Source organism: Oryctolagus cuniculus, chromosome 3, assembly GCF_051225735.1.
Source record: "Oryctolagus cuniculus isolate XC-2025 breed Fujian yellow rabbit chromosome 3, ASM5122573v1, whole genome shotgun sequence".
NCBI classification, from domain to species: domain Eukaryota; kingdom Metazoa; phylum Chordata; class Mammalia; order Lagomorpha; family Leporidae; genus Oryctolagus; species Oryctolagus cuniculus.
In genome coordinates this window covers 21081760-21100773 of record NC_142869.1, presented here as the reverse complement: position 1 = coordinate 21100773, position 19014 = coordinate 21081760, and the positions used below count along the sequence as shown (strand labels likewise).

Here is a 19014-nt window from a genome sequence, read left to right as displayed (position 1 = left end):
AGGGGTCTGGCAACCAAGCGCCAGGACCACACAGTGGGTCCCTGGGGCCCGCTGAGCCACCCTGACGTAGCAGTTTGCTCAGAAAAGGCCCTCAAGGGAGCTGAGCGGGGCCCAGAATAGCTCCGGCCTGCTCGTCTCAGCCTACCCCCTCATTTGGGGTTGGGGAGGCTTTTAGCGGTAAGGAATATGGGCGCCAGCACCAGGCTGCTGGGGTTGAATCTCTGCCTGCCCCCTCCTCTGGGACCCTGACACGGCCCTTCCCCCTCTGGCTCTGTTTCCTGTCTGTAGGATGGAGGGAACACCGGTGGGGAGGGGCAAAAGGCGTGGGAATGGTGATGGTGATTGTTAGTGGAGACCGGGCCACGGACCCCAGCGAGGCCAGGTAGCCTGTGCAGGGCAGAGCAAGGATGGGCAGCCCCAGGCTGCAGACCCCCTGTGCAGGCTGCTTTCCACCTGTTCTTCCTGGCCCGAGGCCCTGGCTTACAGACCACAGGACTGGACCGTTGAACTTGGTGCCCCAGGGACACGGCCATACCTGTGACCTTGGGTGTGGGTGACCTGCTTGGCTGAGCATCCTGCTGACCCAGGTCTGCAGGGTCCGTGGGGCAGGAGGGGACAGGATGGGGGGAGGGGGCTTAGATTGCACAAGACACCCCCACTGGACTTCCCAGGATGCACCAGGCTGGTATGGCCTGGGATCCACTTCCTATGTGGGGTCGCTTTTCCACCTATGTGCCTTGGTCCCCCACCCCCCAAGCCTGCACCAAGGAGCACATGGGAGAGTCTACCTGCCCTGTGCGGAGAGATGCAGCCTCTCCCAGGGGCCAGCTCCTGTGGGGGGTGGGGTGGCCCAGGAACACAGGTTGAGTGGAGGGAGCTGGGTGTGAGCTGAGCCCTGACAGGTGGCCAGGATCCCCATAAGCAGAGAGGGTGGGGGTGGGGAGGTATACCAGGCTGGGAGGCCCTGAGCAAGGAGAGTGCTATTGAAATAAGTTATTCCAGGGCCAGCGCGTGGCTCACTTGGTTAATCCTCTGCCTGTGGCACCGGCATTCCATATGGGCCCCGGGTTCTAGTCCCGGTTGCTCCTCTTCCAGTCCAGCTCTCTGCTGTGGCCCAAGAGTGCAGTGGAGGATGGCCCAAGGGCTTGGGCCCTGCACCCCATGGGAGACCAGGAGGAAGCACCTGGCTCCTGGCTTCAGATTGGCGCAGCACCAGCCGTAGTGGCTTAAGAAATAAAATATTACCCCAGCGTGGAAGGCTGGATTGTCCCTCAGCTGCTTTCATTATTTTGTTGTTGTTGTTGTTAAGATTTATTTTATGTATTTGAAGGAGAGAGAGAGAGCTTCCATCCACTCCCCACATGACCGCAGGGGCTGGGCCAGGCCAAACCAGGAACTCAGGCCGGGTCTCCCACGGGACTGTCAGAGACTTGAGCCCTTGGGCCATCCTCTGCTGCTGCTTTCCCCAGGCGCATTAGCAGGGAGCTGGATTGGAAGCAGAGCAGCCGGGACTCCAACCAGCCCTGGGGTGTGGGAGGCCGGCACTGCAGCAGTGGCTTAACCCTGCCTTCATTTTTGTCCTGTGCGTGTCCAGACCCCCTACATGGGACGTGTGATGAGTTTGCCCTTTGGCCTTTTTAGCAAATACGCTCAGATGGTTTTCTCGACCGTGTCCTTGAACTTGGTTGACGGCCATTGCTCTACATCATTTGTTTTCTTGGCTGTGTGGTTTTCCAGGTCTGAGTACGGCCCGTTGTTTGTACTGCTGCTGGTGCACAGTTAGGGGTCTCGGCTGTTGCCCTGCGGGGAGCACAAGGTTTTCACTGTGCAGGACTGGAGGAGGCAGTCTGTGGTCTCAGTCCCAGGGGGTCTGGTCGGGAGTTGGACGTGCTCTCTGAGGCAGTAGGGAGCCACTGAAGGCTCTTGAGCAGGAGCAGGATTCAGTTCCATGAAGTGCTTTAGGGACTGCGGGTTTTTGCCAATGGTTTGCTGTTTGGGTTGGAAGCCGGGAGCTGGGGGAAAGAAGCTCCTTAGCCCGTTTCGGGGGCGGGGGGGAGCCAGCGTGCAGGGAGGGAGTGGGAGGCGCAGTTGAGAGAGATCCTGTTTGCGTCGTGTGCACCAGGGAGAGAGCTAAGTGGGGTTGCACTCTGTGTCCTGGGTGGCGGGATGGCAGGGCCTTTCCCAGAGAGGGGGCAGGAGGAAGGTGATGTGGCCAAGGCCAATGGTGCAGGCAGATGTGTGGTAGTTGTTGTCAGGGAGGCGTGGGGACCGTGTCCCAGCATCATCGGGTCCTAGGACCCCTCACACCTTCCCTCCCCACCTCAGCCCTGCCTTCCCCTGCCCCCTGCTCTGCCCATCAGCCAGGACCTCAAGCCAACACGGCCACACCTCCCCCACTCCCCGCCCCACATCCAGGCCGGCACAGGTCTTGGGTCCTCTCCGTGCCCAGCCACCGCTCTTGACCTCTGCCGTCCCCCACCCTGACCCTGTCCCTCCAGCCGCCTCTGCTCTTGCTGCCTCTCCCTGATGCCCGCCGAGCCTTTAGAAAAGGAAGTCGGGCTGCGTGCCTCCCTGCGTTACCAGGGCCTGCGCCGTGGCCTGGCCCCTGCTCCTCTCGCCCTGCCTGGAGGCTCCAGGGCCTCCCGGCCACTCCTGGAACCCGCAGTCGCTAAACACCTCGTACACACCAGAACTGACCGTTGCTTTGCCTTTGCTCTCCTCTTGTGCCGCTTCCTCCCACGCCGCCCTGCAGGCCAGAGTCCCAGAGCAGCCTCATCCGGAAAGGCCTACGAGTTGCTAGATTGTTCTCTTGTGGGAAGACATGGAGGCACGATGTGGACTTGGGCACAGGTGCACGTTCGTAGCAGACACAGAGGAAAGGGAGATTTTATTTCATTTTATCTTATTTTTTAAAGATATATTTATTTATTTAAAAGGCAGAGTTACAGAGAGGCAGAGGCAGGTGGAGAAAGAGGTTTTCCATCCTCTGGTTCACCCCACAAAGGGCCACAATGGCCAAAGCTGAGCTGATCAGGAGCCAGGAGCTTCTTCTGGATCTCCCATGTGGGCGCAGGGACCCAAGCACTTGGGCCGTCCTCTACTGCTTTCCCAGGCCATAGCAGAGAGCTGGATCGGAAATGGAGCAGCTGGGACTCAAACCGGCGCCCATATGGGATGCTGGCGTTATAGGCGGAAGCTTTACCTACTACGCCACAGCAACAGCCTCTCATTCTATTTTTTAAGCTCTCATCTTGAGATCATTCCAGACTTGTCAAAAGCGCACAGAGAGTTCTCATGGAGCCCTCGCCCCGCCCCCAGGAGCGCGAGCATCTTTCCTGGCTGAGGCTCGGTTGTCCAAACCAAAGGATGAACACCAGTGCCTGCCAGCAGCTACTCCCAGCCCCTCCCAGCTTCTGCTGGGTGCCCCCCCATCTCCTCTTCTACATGCAGGACCCAGTTCAGAACCCCACGTGGCATCTAAGCTCGTGCAGTCTGTGCCGAGGACCCCTTGGGAGAGTCCTGGCCAGTGTTTTGTTGAGTCTCTCAGCCTGGCTTCGTAGGACGTTTCCTGCCAAACGAACCATGCATTTTTGGCACAAACACCACCAAAGTGACTGTGCCCTCCCGGGCGTGTTGTATTGAGAGGCAAATGAGGTCTACAAATATCCTTCCCACGTTCAGCGCCGGCTTAGCGTGCAGTCAGCCCGGGCCCTCTGCCGCCTTTGCCCCTTCGCTGTGCACGGGCCTTTCTGAAGCTGCACGCGCCTCCCTTCGCTCATCCTACTCCGGCGGTGGGCCCAGGGCGCCAGGTGTTCGTTGTGCTGCCGTGTGGTAGAAACTCCAGATGGTGCCAGGGTGGGAGCAGAGATGCTCAGATGGTCAAGGAAGGCTTCTTGGAGGAGGGGCTTGGTGCAGCAGCAGCATCTAGAGCAGCAGGGGGAAGAGCGTTCCAGGTGAGGGTGTGCTCAGGAGAAGCTGTGGTGGCAGGGAGGCACTCCCACCATGGCTGCAGACACCCCGGGCTCCCACCTGTGGGGACCCTGCACCAGCTCAGCGCCAGGCCCTCGGGCGCTTGGTGCTCGGGCAGCAGGTGCATGCATGCGTGGCCCACCTGAGCTGGGCCCTGTCCCCAGCCCAGGCAGAGGGAGGGTCCTCGCTGGGGCGCCTTCAGGGAAGTCGCGCAAGCTCGTCAGTTTTCCTCTCCGGTAGGGTGGGCGTGCCGGGGGCAGCCACCAAGTCACCGAGTCTCTGCCTGGCCTGCTAAGGACTTGCTCAGGGAATGGATCAGATGCAAAGTACCTGGGACTGGGACCAACATTCTGAGGGCTTAACCATCTGCACCACAATGCCTGCCCCTTGCCATAGCCTTACCCACTGTGCCACAGAGCTCCCCCTAGAGTTACTCTTCACAGGCCAACCTGCTCCCTCCCTGCCCCTGCCCTGCCCCAACCAGCACCCATGCACCCCACCTCCTCTTTTCTGTCTGGGTCTTGAACAGCCAGGATCCCTCCTGGCCTGACCAGCCTGGGCTACAGTCCTCAGCTCTGACCACTCCCTCACCCCGGCCGCCCCAGCCTCAGGTCCCTTTCCCGAGAGGCCTCTCGGGTGCTGAGCTGGCTGGCTGGCTGTGTGATTGGTAGGGTCTGGTGTAATGTGAAATTCCGACTTGTCAGGCTGCTTGTAGTTTGCTAAGTGAAGAAAAATTAAAAATGTAAATTAGCAGCAGGAATTTCATCGTTCTTTTTCATATCGTGCAGTGCCAGTTTTAAATGCAAATGTAAGAACACTTCGCTCACATGTACTCACTGGAACGGCATAATTCATATTTCTCAGCTTGCACGTGGCTGTGGGTTGGGTTCCTATAGGACAGTGGAAAGGCTGCACCAAGCCAACATTTTTATCTATTTTAATTTTATTTGAAAGGCAGACAGAGATCTCACATCCATTGGTTCACTTCTCAAATGCCTGCTGGGCCATGCTGAAGCCAGGAGCCCGGACCTCAGTACAGGTGTCCCATGTGGGTGGCAAGGACCCAAGTACTTCAGCCATCACTTATTAGCAAGAAGCTGGATTGGGAGTTGAACCGGACACTTCGGGGCTAGCATTGAGCAGTGGGTTCAGCTGCTGCCTGAAACATGGGCATTCCATATCAGAGCACTGGTTAGAGCCCTGGCTGCTCCCCTTCCAATCCAGCTCGCTGCTAATGGACCTGGAAAGGCAGTAGGTAACAGTCAAAGTAACTGGGCCCCTGCCACCTACATGGGAGAGACAGGTGGAGTTCCAGGCTCCTGGATTTGGCCTGGCCCAGCCCCGGCTTTTGTGGCCAGTTGGGGAGTGAACCAGCAAATAGAAGATCTTTCCCTTCTATCTCTCCCTCTCTGTCACTCTGCTTTTCAATAAATGAAACAAATCTTAAAAGGGAAGAAGGAGAATGAGGGGGAGGGGAAGGAGTTAGAGGAGGAGGAGGAGAAAGAAAAAGGAGAGGCCTGTGCTGTGGCGCAGTGGGTTAAAGCCCCAGCCTGCGGCGCTGGCATCCCACATGGGTACCAGTTTGAGTCCTGGCTGCTCCATTTCCGATCCAGCTCTCTGCTATGGCCTGGGAAAGCAGAAGATGGCCCAAGTCCTTGGGCCCCTGCACCCATGTGGGAGACCCAGAAGAAGCTCCTGGCTCCTGGCTTTGGATCGGCACAGCTCTGGCTGTTGCAGTCATTTGGGAAGTGAACCAGAGGAATGGAAGACCTCTCTCTGTGTCTCTGTCTCTACCTCTCTCTGTAACCATGTCTTTCAAATAAATAAAATAATTCCTAAAAAAAAAAAAAAAAAAAGGAGAAGGAAGAAGGAGAACCAGGCAGTCCAATATGGGATGTGGGAGTCCAAGCAGCTTAACTGTGAAGCAAATGCCAGCTGGAACTTGTTGGAAGTTTGAGTTGGAAAGCTTGGTCTCCTGGGTCAGCCACACCGCCCTCCCCCGAGTCACAGATGTCTCCCCACGTCGTATTCGTGTTGAGTCTTGTTGAATTCCCACGCATAGGGGGTCCCCAGAGTTCTGTGCTCGGGGGCATCACCAACGCTGTCTGTGCGTGGGCAGCGAGTGACAGAGCACACCCTTGTGTGGCTGTCCGCCCAGGTGTGTGCTCCATCATCCCATCAGACTCCGCCTGCACAGCGCAAGTCCCAGGCTGAAACCACACCGAATTTCAGGATGGCGACGCTCAGTGTGGGAGCTTCTGATCAGGGGACCTGGGTGGCTGCACATCTGGGAAGCCAGCTCTGTGTCCTGGCCTTCTGTGTCCTCATCCTGATCCTGTGCCCCCTTTGTGCTAGCACCAGGTAGCCTGAGATGGCCTAGAATGACGACAGGAGGGGAGAGGCGTGTCGACAGCCCACCCACCCTTGCCTCTCTTGCTTTTCCCACCAAGCAGCTGGACAGAACTTTCTTTCTTTCTTTTTTTAAGGTTTGTTTTATTTATTTGACTGGCAGAATTACGGCGGGGGGTGTCTTCCATCCACTGGTTCACTCCCCAGATGGCTGAAATGGCCAGAGCTGTCCTGATCCGAAGCAGGGAGCCAGGAGCTTCTTTCAGGTCTTCCATGTGGGTGCAGGGGCCCAAGGACTTGGGCCATCCTCTGCTGCTTTCTCAGGCCAGCAGAGAGCTGGATCGGAAGTGGAACAGCCAGGACTCAAACTGGCACCCAGTGGGATGCCGGCACTGTAGGTGGCAGCTTTACCCACTATGCCATAGCGCCAGCGCCATGGACAGAAGTTTCTAGTTTCCCCAAACAAGCCCTGAATGCTGCATCTGGACCCCTGCCTGCTGCTGTTTCCTCTACCTCAGTGGCTCTCACAGTTGTGGTCCCTGCAGCACCCAGGAGTTGCTGGAAATGTCAGTTCCCAGGCCCCGCCCCAGACCTCCTGGAAACTCTGGGGATAGGACCAGACACCTGCTCTTTATCTGGTCGCTCAGCCAATTATGATGCAGGTAAACGTTTGACCACCACTACCCTTCTGTTGCTTTTGTTTTAAGATTTATTTATTTACTTGAAAGGCGGAGTTACAGAGAGGGAGAGAAAGCACATCCATCGACTGGTCCACTCCCCAAATGGCTGCAATAGCCTGGGCAGGGCCAGGCCAAAGCCAGGAGCCAGGAACTCTATCCAGGTCTCCCATGTGCATGGCAGGGCCCAAGCACTTGGACCATCTTCTGCTGCTTTCCCAAGTGCATTAGCAGGGAGCTGGATTGGAAGTGGAGCAGCTGGGACTCAAACCAGCACTCTGATAGGGACTCTGGCTTAGCAAGTGGCACCACAACACGGGGCCCCGCCACTGCCCTTGAAGATTTTTTCCTCCCTCAGGTCAGCCTCCTGACTCCTCCCTATTCCTGGTAGTGTTCATCAGGGACCCAGCCCTGGGCTAGATTAAACTCCTGCCTGGGTGAGTCTCTCCTGTGAATTCTTCAGTTCACGGCTCCCCTGGCTCCGAGTGTGTCAGTCTCTTTTTTTTTTTTTTTTTTGATAGGCAGAGTGGACAGTGAGAGAGAGAGACAGAGAGAAAGGTCTTCCTTTGCCGTTGGTTCACCCTCCAATGGCCGCCGCGGCCGGTGCGCTGCGGCCGGCGCACCGCGCTGATCCGATGGCAGGAGCCAGGAGCCAGGTGCTTTTCCTGGTCTCCCATGGGGTGCAGGGCCCAAGCACCTGGGCCATCCTCCACTGCACTCCCGGGCCACAGCAGAGAGCTGGCCTGGAAGAGGGGCAACCGGGACAGAATCTGGCGCCCCGACCGGGACTAGAACCCGGTGTGCTGGCGCCGCTAGGCGGAGGATTAGCCTAGTGAGCCGCGGCGCCGGCGTCAGTCTCTTTCTTTACCTTGACCAAAGTACCCAGCCGGGCAAACAGGAGGCGCCCCATAAGTGACGATGGAGTTGCACTGACTTGGGGAGACCAAGGGAGTGGAGATGTGGAGCCCGCAGGCCGCACAGAGGGGCCCGGGGTGCCCAGGGGAGGGGCTGACCCCAGACCCTCGCCCTCCAGGTACAGCCTGTACACCCGCACCTGGCTCGGGTACCTCTTCTACCGGCAGCAGCTGCGCAGGGCTCGGAATCGCTACCCCAAAGGCCACTCCAAAACCCAGCCCCGCCTCTTCAACGGTGAGCTCTGGCCGCCCCTGGCCGGCACCCCCCACCCTCCCTGCCTCCTCCCCCTCCGTACCCCGCCGACTGGGCACCCAGCCCGTGTCTGCCCCCAGGAGTGAAGGTGCTTCCCATCCCCGTCCTGTCGGACAACTACAGCTACCTCATCATCGACACCCAGGCCCGGCTGGCTGTGGCTGTGGACCCTTCAGACCCTCGCGCTGTGCAGGTGAGCGGAGCGGGGGGGCCTGGGGGCCTCTCCTTGCTAGAGAGGAGGGGCTGTCCCCGACCCCTCTGCTCACAGAATGTGCCCCCATCTTGTGTGCATGTATGCCCACCCCTGACACTCTCACGCGCGTGCACGCACAGGGAAAAGTGTCTAGGATGTGGCTGCATGGGGGGAGACAGGTCTAGGGGCGGGGCCACTGGGCAGGGGTGCCCGTGCAGTACCAGGAGTCCAGTGCGTTGCCGGGCACTGTCCCCCCTCAGTCAGTATCGGGGTCTCTCTGGGTTTCCTCCCATTCTTCATTTCTCTGTGCGGATCCCTCCTCTCTGCTCTCCACCCTCTCTCACAGGCCCCGCCTCCTTTCCCAGCACTCCCCTCCCCTCCTCTCCAGCAGCACCCAGCCCCTCTTCCTCTGTATCCCACCACCATTCTCAGGGCACCTCTCTCCCCAGGCTGCCATTGAGAAGGAGGGTGTCACCTTGGTCGCCATTCTCTGCACCCATAAGCACTGGTAAGGGACTGAGGAGGCGGTCTGGGTGCAGAACATCCTCTCTGGACCACGCTTGACCAGGCTGGGCCCCCTGGGCTGGGGTCAGGAATTCAGGATGGGTGGCACCCACTTCAGGGGCGGATCTCCCACCCTGTCACTTCTCAGGTGTCTGATGCGCTAGACAAAAGCAGGTCCCTCACCCATCATTTCGTCCCATGGGCATTTATTAGATGCCTACTGGGCATAGGCAAACTTGGTCTCTTCCATGAAGGGAGAGAGCCCCTGCATAAAGGTCTGTAAGTGACAGGTGGCAGTGGTACAGGGCAGGGGGGAGCCCAGGCACAGTGTGGCCAGATCCGCTTGGGGGACTAAAGATGATGGCCCAGGGCAGCGTTGGCCATGCGAAGAGTGTTGGGGTGGTGTGGTAAGGTGAGGGGGTGAGGGTCTGGGCAGACTTGAACAAGGTCCTAGAGGTGTGGACAGCCTGGCCCAGTCCCAGGGCCCCTGGCTCAAAGGCCTGGATGTGCTGTGGGGAAGAGGGAAGCCCCAGGGCCACTGCCCCATGAAGCCCCCTGCCCGTCTCTGCTGTCCTGCAGGGACCACAGTGGAGGGAATCGTGACCTCAGCCGGCGGCACCAGGACTGTCGGGTATATGGGAGCCCGGATGACGGCATTCCCTACCTCACCCAGTGAGTGCCTGAGGCTGGCCGGGATGGGGCAGCCCCTCCCTCTCCCCTCCCCCGCAGCCTCTGGGTGTGTGTGTGTCAGTGTGTGTCACGGTGTCAGCAGCAGCAGGGTCTTTGCTGATGCCCTTGCTGGCCCTAGAGGGCAGGTTCAAGCCCACAGGAAGATTGGCACCACTTGCTCCCCACATGACCCAGCTGTGGTCCCCAAAAGAGGAAGAGGGAGGGTTTGCATCTGAGACCCTGGGCACTGGGGTGTCTTCCGTGTGGGAAGGAAGCGACCTCCTGTGATCACCCAGCCCCTCCTCTCCCCTACTGCTTTGCTCCCCAGTCCCCTATGTCATCAAGATGTGGTCAGTGTGGGACGGCTGCAGATCCGGGCCCTGGCCACCCCTGGCCACACACAAGGCCATCTGGTCTACCTGCTGGATGGGGAGCCCTATGAGGGTCCCTCGTGCCTCTTCTCGGGGGACCTGCTCTTCCTCTCTGGCTGTGGTAAGTGCCCCCCCCTGCGTGGGGGCTCACGTCCTCAAGAGTGCCCTGGTGGCTGCACACGATGACAGGATCCCAGACTGAGTAGGGAGCTCAGAGTGCACACGGCCAGTGCAGAGAGCCTGGCTGTCTGACCCAGCGATTGGCGAGACTCGGCTGGGAAGTGTTGGACTCCTGTGGGCTTGGCTGGGGATGGCCAACTGGGCCCAGTTCCCGGTTGGGGAGAAGAGGGCAGATGCCTGGGGGTGGGCGTGGCAGGGGCCAGAGCAGGCAAGCTGGCCTCCAGCCCCGTGGACCTCATGCTGTGTCGCCCTGGTTCCCCAACCCCACCCACTCCCCCAGGACGGACCTTTGAGGGCACCGCAGAGACCATGCTGAGCTCTCTGGACACTGTGCTGGGGCTGGAGGATGACACCTTGCTGTGGCCTGGTGAGGCACCCCCCCCCCCCGCCTGGACCCCTCATGCCCCTAGGGACCAGGTGGACCCCAGTCCCAGCCACAGGGTGACTCCTGGGCCCCACCTCGAGGGGTGAGGGCAGAGCTGCAGCCTAGCGCCTCTTTTCTCACGCCTGCCACTGTGCCCTGCCCGCCAGCCCTCAGCCCTCCAGAACCCATGCCAGCCCCACGGGTCCCAGGATGGGATCTGACTGTGCTGAGCCAGAGCCCGGAGCCCAGAACAGCCTTGGCTTGTCTGGGGACCAGCGGGTCAGTGACTTCTGCCTGTGCCCGTTGCCCTGGAGATCACAGGACCCCCCCCCCCCCCCAGGTAGCTAACCCTCAGAAAGCATCTTCACTCATTTATTTGACAAGGGCTTTGGGCGCACCAGGCTGTGCTGCAGGCAGGAAGAAAGTAGCCATGACCTCCGCCTCCAGGGGGTTACAGTTTTCTCCACTTGCCCTGTGAGAAAGATGCGGCTCAGAGAGGTGCGGTGACTTAACCTGAAGCCGCAGTGACCGAGGGGGCTTCTGCCCTGCCCCCTCGCTCCCGGCTGGCCTGTGCCCACAGACGGGGAAGCAGCTCCGGCTGCCTGCGGTTCTCCTGGAAGTGCCCAGGGCACCCCCAGGGCGGGGCCGGAAGCTGGGCGGACTGACTCCCCACCCCCCACACCCCGGTCAACCTCCCTCCCCCGCCGGCACGCGCTAGGTCACGAGTACGCCGAGGAGAATCTGGGCTTTGCCGGCGTGGTGGAGCCCGAGAACTTGGCCCGCGAGAGGAAGATGCAGTGGGTGCAGAGGCAGCGGATGGAGCGCAGGAGCACGGTGCGGGCTGGGGTCGGCCGCGGGGCACTGACCAGGCCCCCAGGCAGGGCGGTGGCGGGGACAGCCCTCCCCCACCCCCAACCCAGTGCCTCTCGCGCCCGCAGTGCCCGTCCACCCTGGGAGAGGAGCGCTCCTACAACCCGTTCCTGCGGACCCACTGCCTGGCACTGCAGGAGGCTCTAGGGCCAGGCCCCGGCCCCACCGGGGACGACGGCTGCTCCCGGGCCCAGCTCCTGGAGGAGCTCCGCCGGCTGAAAGACACGCACAAGAGCAAGTGATGCCCCGGCCCCCGCAGCCCAGCCCACCTCATGGTGGGAGCCGCCCATCACCTGCACCTCACCCGCTCTCCCTCCTGGCTAACTCCACCCCTGCATCGGGCCCCCTGTGGACAGAATTCCCCACGCTGGCCAGGGGCAGGGGAGGGACAGGGCTGTGAGGGAAGGGGGGCCTCAGGACATCTCCAGACCCTACCAGCCAGGAGGGCCCCTCCCACTCCTCCCTCCCTGGCCTCATGGAGGCCCCGGAAGCCAGGGTCTGGAGTCGGGGAGGAAATCCAGCCCCCCAGGTGGCCTCAGGTGTGGGAGAGTGTCCTTCAGGGCAGCCAGACTCAGGTTTCCTGGGCCCCAGGCCCTCCCCTGTCCCCCCGCCCCACCTCCCTGCCAAAGCGTTTCTGAGAGCCATTCCGCGAACAGAACACCGAATCGGCTGGCCGCAGGTCTGGCTGCCCTGCCTGTCGCTGCCGCCGTGGCTCCCCAGCAGCCGAGGGTGGGGTCTCCTGTTTGCCAAGGAAGCCTCAGGCCCCGGGCTTGTGGAGCCGCGCAGGACACGGAACCCACAGACTCTCCCTGCATGCCTGGCCGGGTCCTGCCCGCTGCTGGCCTCCGCCCCTGCCCTCCTTCCCCGAGGCGGAGAGCCACGGAGGGCCAGGGCCGCTGCAGCTTCTCCCCCTGACCCTTAGTCTAGGAGCTGCCGCCCGCCTTCCTTGGTCTCACCCCCCCACACCCCCACCCCCACCCCCAGCCCCTCGGCCCCGGGAGCTAATAAAGGTTTATTTTTCAGCCTCTACCTTCGCCATGTGCCAAGGACACGCCCATGTGGGTTCCCATTGGCTCGTCAGCCCCGTGCGGGCTGACTGGGGGCGGGGCTGGAAACGGGCGGGCCTGGAGCCGGGAGCCCAGGGAGCGGCAGCTTCCGGGGCTCCGGCCTGGGCACCTCCGCTGCTCGCTGCGCCTCGGGCTCGGCCTCCCCTGGTCGCGGGGCCCGGGATCGTTGGGACGCAGTGAGGCAGGCAGGCCCTCAGAGTCAGCCGAGAGCCGTCTCTTCCCGGCTCGAAGGCTTCCTCCGGCTCTGCTTCCCTGTGGCCACGCTCCGAGATGCCCCCTCACCGTCTGGCCTCTGCCACCCTCTACAGCCACGGCCCTGGCACCCCCTATAGCAATACCTCCAGACGAGTAAGAGCCCCCGCGACACGCACCTCTGCCTCCGTGCCTTCGCTCACGCTGCCCTTCAGACTGGAATGCCTTCCCTCGCTTCGCCGGCCTTGGCTGCCTGGCACAACTACTCATCTCTCACCAGCCCCTCGAAGACCACCCCCCGCCCGGGAAGGCAGCCCCCAAAACCCTTCCCTCCCCCAGGCTACCTCCGCACTTTGTAAATGCTTCTGCCCTGGCACCTGGCACCCCGTATTTCACTTGTTTACATGTTTGTCTCCCCTTCTAGACTGTGAATCCTTAAGGGCATGGACTGTATCTTATGCATCTCTCTGTTTCTGCGCCTAGCACGGTGCCTGGCACACAGTAGGCGCTCAATAAATGTTGAATGAATGATTTCACCAAGGCCTGGTCGCTCGGCAGATGGTCTTTACTGTGGCCCTGCACCGTCTCACTGTTTGCCCCACGACTTGGAGTTAGCATGACTTAGAAAGCTTTGGTCATAAAATCGACCTGAGTATCCCAGGGTGCCTTCCACAGCCCGTATGTGTGTGTGTGTGTGTGTGTGTGTGTGTGTGTGTGTTCAGGTCAGGGTTTACGGTCTGCCAACCTCAGTGTTTTCCAAAGCTTCAGAGGCACCGGCCGTGCCCCTGGCCCCAGGCGGTGTTTGTAGCCATCACAGCCCAGCAGTGAATAACAGCATGTCAAGGGCATGGCCTTGGCCTTGGTGCTAGCCTGTCTTTAATGCCTCTAAAAAGAGTGAGGGAGGTGTGCAGCCTAGTGAATAATTCTGGTGTTCAACCCTGGGGCGCCTGGGCTTGATACCCGCCTGTGTTCCTGCCAGCTGCCTGCCCATGTGCACCCTGGGAGGCAGCAGATGATGGCTCAAGTGATTGGGTTCCTGCCACCCACAGGGCAGATCTGGACTGAGTTCCCAGGCCCCAGCATGAGCTCAGCCAAGCCCAGCCCTGGTCATGGTGGGCACTGGGAGAGGGAACCAGCAGATAAGAGCTCCCTGACTCCCTTTCTCTCTCTCTCTCTTTCTCTCTCTCTCTCTTTCTCATTCTCAAATTCAAATTCAAAAAGGGGGGCAGGGAACAACCAACCAAGGAAAGTACTAGACTCCAGGGCCACATCTTGGGCAGTTGTCCCCAGTTAAACATTAACAGTACCATTTTGTTTGCATTGTATTTATCTTCAAGGTCAATGGTTTTAACAAATTACAATTTTAGTTCATGAAAGTGATTAAAGTGGTTTTTTTAAAAAAAGATTTTGGGGCCAGTGCTGTGGCTTAGTGGGTAAAGCACCTGCAGTGCTGGCATTCCACATGGGCGCCGGTTCAAGACCCAGCTGCTCCACTTCTGGTCCAGCTCTCTGCTATGGCCTGGGAAAGCAGTAGAAGATGGCCCAAGTCCTTGGGCCCCTGCACCCACGTGGGAGACCCAGAAGAAGCACCTGGCTCCTGGCTTTGGATCAGCACAGCTCCAGTTGTTGTGGCCAATTGGGGAGTGAACCAATGGATGGAAGACCTCTCTCTCTCTCTCTCTCTCTCTCTCTCTGTGTAACTCTGACTTTCAAATAAATAAATAAATCTTCAAAAAAAAAAAACTCGACATCTCGAGTCTCTTTAAAAAAATTTATGTATTTGAAAAGTAGAGTTAAAGCAAAACAGAGAGAGAGAGAGAGAGAGAGAATCTTCCACCCACTGGTTCACTCCCCCAAATGGCTGCAATGGCCAGGGCTGGGCCAGACTGAAGCCAGGAGCCAGGAGCTTCATGCAGGTCTCTAACATGGATGACAGGGGCCCAAGCACTTGGGCCATTTCCCCCTGTTTTCCCAGGCACATTCGCAGGAGCTGGATCGGAAATGGAGCAGCCAGGACTCAAACCAGTGCCCATCTGGGATGCTGGCATTGCAGGCGGTAGCTTAACCCGCTACACCACAATGTCAGCCCCTAGTGGCTTGTTTTTGTTTTGTTTTGTTTTTTAAGAGTTATGTATTTGAAAGGCAGAGTGACAGAGGAGAGACAGAAGAAAAGATCTTGCATTTCCTGGCCCACTTCTCAAATGGCAGCAACAGCCAGGGCTGGGCCAGTCTGAAGCCAAGAGTCAGGAGCTCCATCTGGGTCTCCCATATGGGGGCAGTGACTCAAGTACTTGAGCCATCATCTGCTTTCCAGGCACATTAGCAGGAAGATAGATGGGAAGCAGAGTACCCGGCACGCAAATCAGCACTCTGATACGGGATACAGATGTCCTGGGCAGCAAGTTAACCCGCCGAGCCACAGTGCCAGTCCCTAAAGGAAATCAGTGAAATAGGAATATACAACAGAGACACTTGGCCATGGCAAAACCCCTGAAGCTGGCCCTGGTGTGGCTGGAGACCTGCAGAGCCGGTTCAGCAGCACACTTTATGGTGCTCAGCCCAGGGCACAGTTTTCCACCCCTGGCCACAGTCCAGCCCCTGTCCTAGGCCCCCTCATCCAGGGACATTGGCAGCAGCCTCAGCTGTCCTGAGTGAGGACCCAGAGGGTGGGGCTGTGTTCCTGAAGAAGAGTGGCTCTGTGCGCTGTGAAATGGGTCTGTTCCCAGCTGTCTCTGGTGGGTGCAGCCCAGGGCCAGGCCCTGAGCTAAGCCAGCCACTGAGTAGGCCTGGCTTTGAGGGGCACTTGGAGACAATCCTCGAGGGCTGGTGGGTGATCCTCCCACTTGGCCATCCTCCTGCCTCATGAGCGGAGCCCCTGCTGGAGCTGGCACTGACCACTCACATCCAGCAAGCGAAGGCTGCAGGTTCTCGGCTGGCAGGATGGCAGGTGTCACTGACCAGGGTGCCAATCCTCATGCTAGCATTCAGCAGCCAAGTGGCCTTGGGCGGGTCGTTCCCCTGACCTGTTTGCTCTCCTTGCAGTGGTGAGAGCAACTCTGAATGAGTCAGAACCTTTTTCAGGGCAGTGGGTGTTGCAGTCCAGCAGGTGGCGCTGCCCCTGGGGACAGCTGCATCCAGAATCACAGGGCCTGGTTGGAGCCCCGGCTACACCACTTCCCATCCAGCTCCCTGCTACTGTACCTGGGAAGCAGTGGGTGATGGCTCAGGTGCTTGGGTTCCTGACCCAAATGGTGCTCATGGCTCCTGGCTTGGACCTGGCCCAGCTGTTGCTGCCATCTGGGGAATGAACAAATACATGGAAGATTTCTCTCCCTCTCTCACTCTGCCTTTCAAATAAATGAATCCATTGTTTTTAAAAAGGACCTTTCTGGGTGCAAGTGAAAATGCTCCACACAAAGTAGCTTAAACGTGGATGGACGTTTGGTGTCCAGGTTAAGACACTGCCTGGGATCCCCGCCTTCCATTTCAAGTTCAAGTCCCAGCTCCAGTTCCCATTCCAGCCCCTGCTCATGCTCACACTGATAGGCAGCAGGCGATGCTCATGTACTTGGGTCCCTGACGCCCGTGTGGGAGACCCACATTGAGTTCTGGGGTCCTGGCTTCAGCCTGGCCGAGCCTTGCCTGCTGCTGGCATTTAGAGAGTGAACCGGTGGACGGAGGAGCTGTCCCTGTCTCTCTGCTTTCCATATAAATAGATAAAAATTGGAAGAAAAAGGACAGGGTAGCTTAAGCCAAAAGGAGAGCTGATGTGCTCACGAACCCGTCAGGTGGGGTTCTGCACGACGGCCTCGGGGTGCGTGTCAGGGGTGTGTTGTTGGGTGTGAGGATCAGGTGTGCCTGAAAGCAGGGATTCCAAGGGGATCCGCACTCAGCTCTGCTTTGCTCCGGGCTGCCATCAGCCTCTGTCACATTGCCTCCCTGCAGTAGAAACATGACGCCTTCTAGTTCACCCAACCTAGCGGAACCGCCAATAGTTCCGGGAATTAAGCGTCATTGGTCCAGCTTGCGTCACGTGCCCAACCCCGGACCAATCATAGGTGACGGGGGAATGGGCTTCTCTGACTGGAGAGACCTGGTCATATGACCACGCTTGGACGGGCAGTGTGCCTACCCATTAAGCCATGGCGGGCGGAAGGGGCCCGTTTTTCGGGGTGGGTCTGTACCAGAAATGATACAAGACAGCAAAACCGTAAAGGTTTGTCGGTGACGGCGCTCCATGGAGGCTCTCAGCAGGCTCAGTGCAAAAAAGCTCACGCGGTCACTTTGAGAAGCCCTGCGGCTGATTTCTGCGCTGTGATCAATCACACGGAGGAAACGGAGGGGGACGCGTGGCCTCCCCGGTGTTTTATTAACACAGAGCTCCAAAAATAAGCAGCATTTTCCCCCAGATCGCGGGCTAGTTCTCCTTGGGGCAGAAAAGGACAAAGTGGGGAGGGCTAAGTAGGCGGCCTTAAGAGTGCCAGAGAGTCTGGCTAATCCTCCGCGGCGCCAGCACACCGGGTTCTAGTCCCGGTCGGGGCGCCGGATTCTGTCCCGGTTGCCCCTCTTCCAGGCCAGCTCTCTGCTGTGGCCAGGGAGTGCAGTGGAGGATGGCCCAAGTCCTTGGGCCCTGCACATGCATGGGAGGCCAGGAGAAGCACCTGGCTCCTGCCATCGGATCAGCGCGGTGCGCCGCGGCCATGGGAGGGTGAACCAACGGCAAAAGGAAGACCTTTCTCTCTGTCTCTCTCTCTCTCTCTCACTATCCACTCTGCCTGTCGTGTATTTGGCAGGGTGTATGTCAGGATATGTGTGTCATATGTGTGTAAGGTGTGTGTCGGGGATGTGTGTGTCATGTGTGTTGTTGGGTGCGACCAGGATAAGTACCTGGCGTCGGATCAGCGCGGTGCGCTGGCCGCGGCCATTGGAGGGTGAACCAACGGTAAAGGAAGACCTTCATCTCTCTGTCCACTCTGCCTGTCAAAAAGAAAAGGAGAGGAGAGGAGAGGGGAGGGGAGGGGAGGGGAGGGGAGGGGAGGAGAGAAGAAGGGGCAGTTAAAGAGAGATTCCAGTCATCAGATGACTTCGCCAGGCGCTTCATCCGGGTCTCCCACGTGGGCGCAGGGGCCCCGGCAGAGACCTGAACTGCTGCCCATATCGATGCAAGCATCACAGGCTTACCCGGCTGTGCCACAGTGCCAGCCGCAGACGGAGCCTCGTGAAAGCAGGCGGGAACCCAGTCTTCACAGTCCCCAAGCCCCCTCAGGCCAAATGTGGGACAATGTGGGACCAAGGGAGCGAATGAAGGAGGACTTACTCCAGGACATCTGGGTGCAAATTCAGGTTCTGCCTCTGACGGGATTCAGCACCACTGCACTTCGTTCTAGAGCGGCTGGAAGGGCTGAACGGCACACTCAGTAGTGTCCAGCCCGTCAGAGACCAGGCTCCGGGCTGGTTTCAGAGTTCCAGGTTCGAGTCCCAGCTCCGTTTCCAATTCAGCTTCCCGCTAATGCACCTGGGAAGCAGCAGGTGGTGGCTCAAGTGCTTGGGTGCCTGCCACTCCCAGAGGAGATCCAGACGGAGCTTACGGGTCCTGGTTTCCGCCTGGATGGATGGCGGCACGTGGCAGTGCGTAAGAGAATCCAGGTATTTTGCGAGTGTGCCGCAATGTTCATTTTTGACATTTCAAGTTCTTAAAATGCTTAAAATCGTTTTGCACATGAGAGGGCTTAGAACATAAGTCTTGAGATTCTAATTTAAAATGAGCGGCTGGATAATTGATTTACACCTGTAGTTTTTAGTTAAAGTCTTACTGGGATTGTTAAGCAGAACGAGAACATAAAAAAATTTTTTTTAAAGACTTAAAGTCTTTAGAAGATGAAAGATGATTACCTAATAAGAAGCCATGTAGCGATTACCTCCCCGAGTGCTGTGAGTGTGCAGGGCGGGGGACGCCTTGGTTGCACGCCAAGGCTTTGCTTATGACTCCATGACCCTGAGGCTTTTATGGCCACTTTGTCCTGGTCTCCCTACTACTCACACGGTGGGGCTGAGGCAGCCACAGCTTGGGGTTGCCCATCTCTGCATTCCATTGTCAAACCTGTGTCTCCAATCACATGCAGCAGTCAATGTCTCCTTTATTCATTCCTTTTCCTCTCAATTCTCCCAGGCTGTGGAGCCAGACCGCCTTAGGCTGAGTCCTGAGGCCGGTTATCAGCTGTGTGGCCTTGGGAAAATATTTAACCTCTCTGTGCCTCATTTTTCTTGTTCATAAAGTGCTTCAGGGGTGTACATTTGGTCGTGTGCTTAAGCTGCCACTTGGGAATGCCTGAGTCCCACCTCTGGGGACCTGGCTCAGCCCTGAGCCCAGCTTCTCACAAATGCACACCCTCGGAGGCAGCAGGTGAGGGCTCAGTGCCTCGGTCCCTGATACCCACCCAGA

General features: G+C 58.8%; 1 protein-coding gene across 4 annotated transcripts in view; it reads left to right on the top strand.

Moving 5' to 3' along the window:
- The window catches only part of PNKD (PNKD metallo-beta-lactamase domain containing), a 552090-nt gene extending 538978 nt beyond the window's left edge, over positions 1 to 13112 (top strand). For all 4 annotated transcript variants that reach the window (XM_070070208.2, XM_070070210.2, XM_089329890.1 and 1 more), the window contains 8 exons: positions 8029 to 8144; positions 8243 to 8355; positions 8805 to 8863; positions 9439 to 9531; positions 9857 to 10020; positions 10360 to 10446; positions 11162 to 11277; positions 11382 to 13112. In XM_070070208.2, the coding sequence (XP_069926309.1) occupies positions 8029 to 8144; positions 8243 to 8355; positions 8805 to 8863; positions 9439 to 9531; positions 9857 to 10020; positions 10360 to 10446; positions 11162 to 11277; positions 11382 to 11555 (922 nt within the window). In that variant the 3' untranslated portion in view covers positions 11556 to 13112. The remainder of the gene's footprint in view (positions 1 to 8028; positions 8145 to 8242; positions 8356 to 8804; positions 8864 to 9438; positions 9532 to 9856; positions 10021 to 10359; positions 10447 to 11161; positions 11278 to 11381) is intronic.
- The last annotated feature ends 5902 nt before the right edge of the window (positions 13113 to 19014 follow it).